Here is a 10,317-nt window from a genome sequence, read left to right as displayed (position 1 = left end):
TTTGATGGTGATGGCAACCAGATGCGGTTCACAAGCGTACACTGTGACCTGTAAATTTTGGCTTGTAATTTAAGCTTTTCATCGACCTTCTCAACAATAAAATGATGAATATATCCCTCCAATGCGTAGTTTAGGCCCTTTTGGTTACTTCTCAATGACATCTGATCGTTATGTCCCCAAAAATCATCAGTAGCCTCCTGTGAAATGCCGTGTACTGTGACACCTGCCATAGCACCAGTCACTGAATGTTGATAGTTTGTCCGAGTGAGTGGAGGGGGGCGTGGCTTAGCCATAGGTCAATTACTGGCTTTGTCTTTGTTATGTGTGAATATCATGTTGTTTATCATGTAAATTTACAAAAAAAATTTTTGGCTTGTCAGTTTTAATTCCACTGTGATTTTAATTGACCCCAGGAAGAACAGTTGCTGCTGAGGCAGTGTCTAATCGGGATCTGAAATGAACAAATAAACAGCACAGCAGAGACTGAGCTTGAACCACAGTTCTTCTGAGCCAGGCTCATCCACAGCAGACAACCACCAGCTGGGTCATTATACGAAAACCTGCCATTTTGTGTCCCGCGAACAAAACTGTGCTATAAATGTCAATAAACAATAAATACACTATAATCATTTTAGAATTTATTCACTATAATCATTTTAGAATTTATTTTCCATGATATCTCTTGTAACATTAAAACAATGTAAAAGTTAAAAACATAAACTATCATAAAAACATAAACTTATATATAAAGCCTCAAGTGTCCTTTCATTACTTGTGAATGGGTTTTATTCTTAATATCTGTAAAATGTTGTAAAAAACATCAATTTAGTCGGGTTGCCAGGGAGTCGTCAACCCTGTTACTGTTAATGAAAACACCCCTTCTGAGATAATGGACTGCTCCGAAAGTTGCCTCATTTCCTGGGAGTGAAATCAGCTTCCTTTTGTGAACATGCTGGTGAAAAGACAAGTAAGTGTCCTCTTCTTTTCATGATTGTTCTTAGAGTTATATAATGTTTGACAGAGAGGGAAGAGCTTATTGTGTCAGCCCTATTTCCACAAAAGGACACACTAAAAAGATATTTGATAGAAATTTTTAATGTACATAAATAACATGATATAAGCCTCTAATGAATGCACACCATGTGGTCTCATGACCTTCACCACATGGCTAGTAATGGCTGCCAAGAATATTTTTCGTCAACCCTGTTACCGTCAACCCTGTTACCATTCTAGCGTAACAGGGTTGACAAAAGTATGGTTTTGCGAGTACATGAAAATATACTTTCCTTACCAATAGTATTTACATTATATACATGGTTTTACAAGTTTCATCACTAGCTGAGAGGGAAATTGAAAAAACTGTGCGCTTGGTGACGAAGTTTTTGAAATTTGGCATAGTGTAAGGTATGGGTATAAAGTTTTCAAAAACCAAGTTGGGATAGCCACAAATTTCAATATGGCCCTCACCGGAGATTTGGATCTGCTCCAAATTGTAATGGGCTCCATGTTGGACCATGTTATACCTCTCTACCAAGTTTAACACCATGCCAAATTTCAAAAACTTGTCACCAAGTGCACAATTTCTATGAATTTGTACGAATTCCCTCTCAGCTATGAGGTTAATGATCTATACTGATCTATATTAATACACTATCAGCACAATGTCATGTTGAATTAAAGGTTTATGAATGTCCCATTATCTCCATTACACCCAAAGCTGCAATTTAAACTAGCAGTATGGTAACTGTTGTCAACCCTGTTACTGAGATGTCAACCCTGTTACTTGTAGAATATTCTAGTATAATTCAAAAAATGAAAACACAAATGTCAAATCAACTCATTTTATATGTTAAGTAAAAGAAACCAGTAATCTACAGAACAGATGTGGGTATTATTGTTTTGTTTTCATATTCTGTTCTTAAAAAGAAAGATGCTCTGAAAGTGTCAATTGCAAATGAGCATATTCATCCATGGATAAAACAGAAACACCTCAATATTCTCACTGTACAAACAGGCTCAGTGTAACAAGGAGAGATTTATCATTCATAGTTTATCAGATTTGTTGAAAATATGCATTTAAAACATTTTCAAACATTAAATGGTGTATCGTAACAGGGTTGACAAAACACACATATGCATGTTTATTAAATGTGGAAAAAAATAAAAAAATAAAATAGCCTGAGATGGCACAGCACCTATTTCTGATAGGTAAGGATCTATTTAATCCAACAAGGGTCATAAATAGTTTTAAAACAGTACTTTGAAAATCAAACATTAAGAATGGGAAATGGCACGTTTTCATATAATGACCCAGCTAACAAAAGCAGCATGCCAAAGCATCTTTCTTTCCTCTCCATTCATAGCTAAGGTTACAAGTGGGCACAGCATTAGAACAACTGTGCAGGCTCAGGATGAGTGTTTAATCTTTGTCAATGTGTGACAGGGTCAATTATACAGCAGTAATATGTGTAACAAAGTCAAATGTATATTTGTAAAAATAAGTATTATAATTCTACAAAATTTGTTTCTGTTGCTGTTACCTGACACTCTTAGGCGTCCGTAGTCAATATGTGGAACGTTTGATACTCAGTTTCTGTACCCCTACGTTCACCTTTGGGGGTGCCCCACCTATAAAGGGGTGTCTCCTGCCTTACCTCTCCCCTTTGGCTGTTGTGCTCTGTGGGAGAGGTAAGGCTACATTGCTCTCGTAGTAATTTCCATGTTTTAGCGCTGCCAAGCTGTTTAAGTTCATTTTATACTAACGTAAACTTGTGTCGCTTAATTTGTGCCAGTGCTGGAGTTTGTGTGGATGTGTATGACAGAGGATTTTGTTTTTGTCACTTGCTGTGAGGAATAAACGGAGATCGCCTCCAAAGATATCCACAGCCTGGGCCTCTTCATATCAATACAACGCAGACATCACAAGAGTCCACAGCTTACAAATGTACACGTATTGATTAGTTGGATTCTCCAAAGGCTAAGTCGATGTTAGTAAGCCAACGCCACTAACAGGCAGAGTAGCATTTCTTTTACTAACCCGGCACCTTTACACACCACAGATCACAAATATTTAGCTCTTAAACATAACTACATTGAGAGAGGAAACTTAAAGCTTCCACTCTCACATGCTCCATTCTTCTTCTGACCCACAATGTGCTCAGAGGACCTTTGTCCATCTTCTCTGTCGTTATCTCTGCTGTCAGCCAATTTGTCTTTGCTTTTACACAAATTTCAAATCCTAGAATAGTAAAGGAGTGGCCTGCCTTACTCTGCTTCTAATTGGATAACCCTGACATTCTTACCCTAACCCAAACAATTCCCACTCCCCTGCCTAAACCTGACCAATCCAACCAATGAAAGCAAGAAGTATTAGCCAATTATAGAGTGTAGGGCGGGTCATTCCTTCACTTTTCTAGGGTTTGCAAATTTGCATTTCACTCACACACACACACACACACACACACACACACACACACACACACACACAGTTTTTGTGTCTTAGTCTTTAGTTTTATTTTAGTTTAGGATATGTCGTCTGTTTTGATTATTCTCTTGTGAATAAACACATTTGGAATATCATGCTGTTTATTAAATATTGAACAAATAAATCTTGTCAACCTCTCCTATATCAAAAACAACAAAATCCTTCAGTCTGTACTACTGATAAGTAATTTTGGTTGTAGTTATATTCTAAGTATTAATCAGAGTTCAGAATTAATGGTACATAATATAATTAATAACTAGTTTTAGTTATCATAATTATTTCTGATAGAAATTTTAAAACTTAACCATGACCTCAAACCTTACCAAGAACACAACATTAGTGATGGAAATAATGAAAATACAGATACTTTCAGAAAAGTGAGGTACCACCAGCATCATTTTTTAATTCAACAAAGTTATTGCACGTATACATTTTAAAATGGTAAATTAATTTAGATAAAATTTTTCAATTCAATTCACAAGCACCATTCAGACACACATTCATACACTGGTGGCCGAGGCTGCAAGACAAGGGGCCACCTGCTCATCAGATAAACATTCACATCAGAAAGCTTAGCCATCGGAAGCAGTTTTGGGTTCAGTATCTTGCCCAACGACACTTTGACATGTAGACTGCATGGGTCAGGGATGGAACCAATAAGCTTCTCATTGGTGGCTCTACGTACTGAGCCACAGTCGCCTTGATGCCGATGGTCAAAAGGACCATTGTGGCCATTATTTTCTAGTGTTCATGTAGATTTAATGTAGCAAATGTTGTGTATGTGTTAATAAATATATAGAGAGCAGAACAACATTATATGTTTGGCACAACGTACAATTCCAAAAGACCAGTTTAAATTCATATAATTTCTAAATAAATTTCTGTGCATGACAGTCTTTTTAATCCCAAACAGACATCAGGAGCTCTGTCCTGGATATTCAGCTGTCTTTTCTGTCTCCAGTTTGTGGGTGTGTGGTGAGCAGAGCGGCAGCTTTCCTCTCCCAGTCAGGACACTGTGTGGACGTCCTTTGTGGGCAACACAGCAGCAGGTCTGAACCTGCTCAGAGTCCTCCTGATGGACTCTCGCAGCTCCTTGTTCCTCAGACTGTAGATCATCGGGTTTAGGAAAGGAGTCAGAGCGGAGAACAGCACAGACACAATGATACGGTCCTAAAACAAAATCAAATATAGATTGAACAAACTTTAATAAACACATGAGGTTCACTCTGCCATTTACCACAGATCCTGATGATGACAAAGTTGGTCAGTCTGTCGTCCAACACTTTTGAATGTTCAGATTTCTATGAAATGTTCTGTGAAGGCTTGTGCTCCCCAACCAGCCAAGCAGCATCAACATGATTCCTCTTATTGTTGGTGACCATTAAACTTTGAGGCTGGTGCTCTTTTAATATTTTGGTTGACAAGCTATTTTCAAGACCAAATGGACAAATGCACATTTAATTTGCTGTGGATATCATCATCTGGATGAATCCAAGAGGTCGGGGCAGAGTACAACACAGTGTCGGTGATGCACACCTAGAAAGATATCCATGGTAACCAGAGGGTCAGTCCTGAAGATTTTGGACTTCTTCTGACTTTCCCTCTGTCTAATACGTATTCACTGATAGCATCAGGGCATAAGAATGGTTACCTGTAACCAGAAATAGATATGTGAAAGACTGCAGGCCAGACTGCCATGAATTATACTATATATGTCATTCTCCGGAGGATTTATAACTTCATGACTAATTTCTCTGTGCCACTCCCAACACTGCTCTGACGGAAAGAGTCCACAGCTGATGCTGCTTTTGAGCTTAATGCTTACACAGGCATGCTAACACGCTCACAATGACAACAAGTTGATGATTCGCAGGTATAAAGATTGTCAAGTTCGCCATCTTAGTTTAACGTTTCTGTCCCTCCTTGCAGATGATAGCCGCGGCTCAAAGCAATATGTTTCCAATTTTGTCCATCAGTCCCATTTATGTGAATGTATTATTACAATTTGACACAAATGTCCTCTTGGACTCAATGATGAACCGGGATTTTGGTAGTCATACGTCCAACATCAAGGTGACTGTGACCTCGTCTGTCTCATTCTTGTGACAGCGCTATCTCAAGAACACCTTAAGGGAATTTTCTCAATTTAAGCACAAACGTCCACTTGGACTCAAAAATGAAATAGAATGATGCCTGCAAGCTCGTTCAGGCCATCAGCTCAAGCGGCACTGATTCATACACATACACTACTCTATCATCGATAAAACACACCCTCTTCCCAGCTCTCCCTTTGCCTTGTCAATGCCGCTGCTGCCCTGCATCAGCACTGCTGCTCGCTCTGTCAGCCCCACCTCCACCCGAGCATCCACCCGCAGGCTCCAGCTAAGGGGGAAAATATTTAATCATAACTGCCCAATATCTCATGTGAACATATCTGCGGGGAGCGAAGAGTTTAGACACATTGAAAATGTGAGTTGGCTGAAGTCATTAGAATTTGGTGGTCAAAGGTCGTCACTTTGACCTTGCATCCTTCTCATTCTTGTGAATGCAATATCTCAAGAAGGCCTTGAGGGGGTCTCCTCAAATTTGTCACAAATGACCACTTAGACCTAAGAGTGCACTGATTAGAATTTTTTTGGTCAAAGGTCAAAATGTAACTGTGTACAAAGCGGTAATTCTAGTTGTGTGCTAACATACGCTAATTAGCACAGGTATTTGACACATGAAAATGATCTGGTGAAGGCACTCGGGGAAAAGTCAGAGGATCACCAAAGTAATTGCGATTAATCCCGAGGGGAACATGAAAGGGCGTACCAAACTTCCTGGCAATCCATCCAGTAGGTTAGTTGTTGAAATATTTTGCTTGAAACCATAAATATCAACCTCAAGGTGGCACTAGAAGACAAGTCAGGGGATCATCAACATTATTAAGATACATCCTCTGGGGACCCTGAATATCTGAACTATGGCAATCCTTCCAATAGTTGTTGACAGATTTCGGTCTGGACTGAAGTGGTGGAATGACATTTATAGAATCAGACTCAGTGACCCAATCTGCTGAGAGGGGCCACAGGATGTGACTGAAAGCTTTGGAAACACAAAGTAAATGGACCCAATCTTGACATTTGTTTGTCAGGCTTCTGCTTCAAGGGTCAAAAATGAAACTCTGAACTCTTTGCGAGTCTTATTTAAAATACTGGTTTTGAATACAGCACTCTTAATCATATTTTTGGTAGACATATATGAGACTAAAACAAAGGCAAAGGTAAAAATTAAAGCTGAATGATTCGTCTCGTACCTCAGGTGAAAAGTTTCCCACCCTGTAGGAGATGTATACAAACGAGGCCGAGCTGTAAGAGATGGACACCACAGTCAGGTGGGCGGCACACGTCCCAAAGGCCTTTAGCCTTTGAGCGACACCCATCCTCGATATGGAAACACCTATCAGGATGTAGGAGGTGAGGATGAGGACTCCTGTGGTCAGTAGCGCCAGTATGACGAAGGAAATGGACACAATGTTATCTATGGTGGTGTTACCACACACCAGCCGCCGTACAGAAGACAGGTCACACCAGCCATTCCTCACCACATTGGGGCCGCAGTAAAGCCGCTGCGGAGGTAGCTGGTAGTGTGCAGAAGGCGGCAAAACTCCAGGCTCCTGCGATGAGGAGCAGCCGGACGGGCCGAGTCATGACCGCCGTGTAGCGCAGAGGGTTGCAGATGGCCACGTAGCGGTCGTATGCCATGACAGTCAGGATGGCATAGTCAGTTACACCTAGCTGAAAGAAGAAATACATCTGGAGGAAGCAGCCTGGGACGGAAATGGTATTCACGTCTGTCAGGAGGCCCGACAGCATTTTGGGGATGGTGGTGGTGGTGAAGAGGATGTCCACGAAGGAGAGGTTGGAGAGGAAGAAATACATGGGAGAGTTGAGCTTTGAATCAGTCAGCACCTGCGTGAGAATAAACAAGGCGAGATTAAGACACTAATAATTCCATTTTAGTCAGACTGAGGCAAAACTGATGAAATTAACTTTAATAGATTATTTTGTACCACAAAGATGATCATGCTGTTTCCTCCCAGGATGATGATGTAACCCAGAAGCAGGAGGACAAAAACTATCATCTTTTTCTCACCAAGGCTGGCGAGGCCCTGGATGATGAAGAAAGTGACGCCATCAGGCTCCCAGGTGCCGTTAACAGAGCTGGATCTCTGATTGGTCGACAAGGGCAGGTATGAATCTGGAGAAAGAGTGAGGTAAGGGTGGGGTTAGTCAGGCATGTGCATACACGGGGTGTCTCTCAAAGTCAGGGAAAGATCCTCACACTGCCAAATTTCAAGAAGGATACGTCATCGTCCCGCCAAAGGACTGTTCCAATGTCAAGGATCCTTGTGAATTTCACAGAGGATTGAGTCCTTCTTTCAGAGAAATTCCAAGGATGCATGTGTGGATCCTCCGCTGGTATAAAATCCCCACAATGCTTTGCACACACGATTTGCAGGAAGTGAAGGCGGGGCATCTTAAATGAAACTTGTGCTAGAGGAGCTGGGCAGGATTTAGATAAATATGTCATTTATTTGGATTAATGTCTCCACGAGTTTTTAAAAAATACTGACAGAAACCTCATAATTTGCACTTTCCAATGTGTCCACTGCCGAATAATGAGATTTTTAAAATAAGGTGATTTAGGTAAAACATAAAAGTTTTTAAATAAATCATTTACAGCAGAGATGGAGCGCTAGAAGTCACGTGACTCTGAAAATACAGTTTAATCAATCAATCAATCAATTTTATTTATAAAGCCCAATATCACAAATCACAATTTGGCTTCACAGCATACGACATCCCTCTGTCCTTATGACCCTCACAGCTGATCAGGAAAAACTCCCCAAAAAAACCTTTAACAGGGGAAAAAAATGGTAGAAAGCTCAGGAAGAGCAACTGAGGAGGGATCCCTCTTCCAAGACGGACAGAGGTGCAATAGATGTCGTACAGAAGGGACCTACACCTACACCTAAGGGAAGCATGTATAGAGTGAATAGGATTGGTCCGAGCACAGAACCTTGTGGAACTCCAAAACAAACTTTGGTATTTACATTTGTTTAAAATTTTACAACATGAGAGAGTGCCAAAATGACCACAGTACCGTGAAACGCCTGGTGACACTTGTTAGCCTGTTCCAATGTGTGTTCACTGAATGGTAGGAAGGACTCTGTCTCTGCAGGATCCTTCCTTGGAAGGACTCATCCTACCAAGGAAGGATCCTTGACTTTGAGAAACACCCACAGACTCTGAAGCATCTGCCCTTTTGACCTCTGACTAGATAAGTGCTCTTTACACCCAACATTTTATTCTATTTCTTATTAATTTTAGATTGTAGTTTATAAATTTGGCCCATCGCAACAATTTTTAATTAAAAGTGTGGTCCTTCTCCGAGAACCGCCACCTTATCCTGGTGGAGGAGTTTGAGTGCCCTAATGACCCTAGGAGCTATGCTGTTGGGGGCATTTTGCCCCTGGTAGGGTTTCCCATGGCAGATTGGTTCTGGGCGAAGGGTCAGACGAAGAACGGTTCAAAAGACCCTTCATGATGGAAAACAACAGGAGATCATGTACCCGGCCCCGGAGGGTTACCGGGGCCCCGCCCTGGTGCCAGGCATGGGGTTGGGGCCCGTGGGCGAGCGCCTGGTGGCTGGGCCTTTGCCCATGGGGTCCGGCCGGGCCCAGCCTGAACCGGCTACATGGGCTCGTCCCCCTGCAGGCCCGCCACCCGCAGAGGGATCCAGAAGGGAGTGGTGCATTGTGGATTGGGCAGCAGACCAAGGTGGGAGCCTGCGGTCCGATCCTCGGCTACGGAAGTTGGCTCTTGGGACATGGAATGTCACCTCTCTGGTGGGGAAGGAGCCGGAGGTTGTGGAAGAGGTTGAGCGTTACCAGCTAGATATCGTTGGCCTCACCTTGACGCATAGTTCTGGCTCTGGAACCCAAGTCCTTGAGAGGGGTTGGACTCTCTCCTTTGCTGGAGTTGCTCCGGGTGAGAGGCGGAGGGCTGGGGTGGGCTTTCTGATAGCCCCCAGACTCTCTGCCTGTACGTTGGGGTTTACACCAGTAGATGAAAGGGTTGCTTCCCTGCGCCTTCGGGTCGGGGAACAGGTCCTGACTGTTGTCTGCGCTTATGCGCCAAACAGCAGTTCAGAGTACTACCTTTTTGGAGTCCCTGGGATGGGTGCTGGACAGTGCCCCGACCGGGGACTCCATTGTTCTGCTGGGGGACGCTCACGTGGGCAATGACAGCAGGACCTGCAGGCGCATGATTGGGAGGAACGGCCTGCCTGATCTGAACTTGAGTGGTGTTCAGTTATTGGACTTCTGTGCGGGTCGCAGTTTGGCCATAACTAACACCATGTTCAAACATAAGGTGCATGGTGCAAGGTCCATCGGTGCACGTGGCACCAGGACAGCCTAGGTCGCAGGTCAATGATTGACTTTGTAGTCGTATTGTTTGACCTGCAGCCATATGTTCTGGACACTCGGGTGAAGAGAAGAGCAGAGCTGTCAACTGATCACCACCTGGTGGTGAGTTGGATCAGGTGGCAGGGGAGGACGCCGCGCAGACCTGGCAGGCCCAAACGAGCAGTGAGGGTCTGCTGGGAATGCCTGGTGGAAGAACCTCTCAAGATGATCTTCAACTCCCACCTCCGGGAGAGCTTCGACCGCATCCCGAGGGCAGAGGGGGACATTGAGTCCGAATGGGCCTTGTTCCGCTCTGCCATTGTCGAGGCAGCAGTTGCGAGCTGTGGCCGCAAGGCCACTGGGGCCAGTCGTGTCGGCC

General features: G+C 43.1%; 1 protein-coding gene across 1 annotated transcript; it reads right to left on the bottom strand.

Moving 5' to 3' along the window:
• Positions 1–4,489: 4,489 nt before the first annotated feature.
• Positions 4,490–9,452, bottom strand: LOC126388066 (olfactory receptor 5AN1-like). Its single transcript, XM_050040959.1, has 5 exons — positions 9,443–9,452; positions 7,539–7,726; positions 7,071–7,437; positions 6,783–6,958; positions 4,490–4,654 (listed from the first exon to the last, which is right to left on the bottom strand). Exons 1-5 carry the CDS (start codon positions 9,450–9,452, stop codon positions 4,490–4,492), a joined length of 906 nt encoding a protein of 301 aa, XP_049896916.1.
• Positions 9,453–10,317: the final 865 nt, after the last annotated feature.

Source organism: Epinephelus moara, chromosome 3 (genome assembly GCF_006386435.1).
Source record: "Epinephelus moara isolate mb chromosome 3, YSFRI_EMoa_1.0, whole genome shotgun sequence".
Lineage (NCBI taxonomy): Eukaryota > Metazoa > Chordata > Actinopteri > Perciformes > Serranidae > Epinephelus > Epinephelus moara.
This window is presented reverse-complemented; position numbering and strand designations above follow the sequence as displayed.

What these genes read in the sequence shown, in the direction of transcription:
- LOC126388066 (XM_050040959.1), bottom strand. An exon ending in ACAGCATGATCATCTTTGTG is followed by an intron (nt 7,438 to 7,538) that starts GTACAAAATAAT and finishes ATTCTCACGCAG; the next exon opens with GTGCTGACTGATTCAAAGCT. An exon ending in TGGGAAACTTTTCACCTGAG is followed by an intron (nt 4,655 to 6,782) that starts GTACGAGACGAA and finishes ATTTTGTTTTAG; the next exon opens with GACCGTATCATTGTGTCTGT.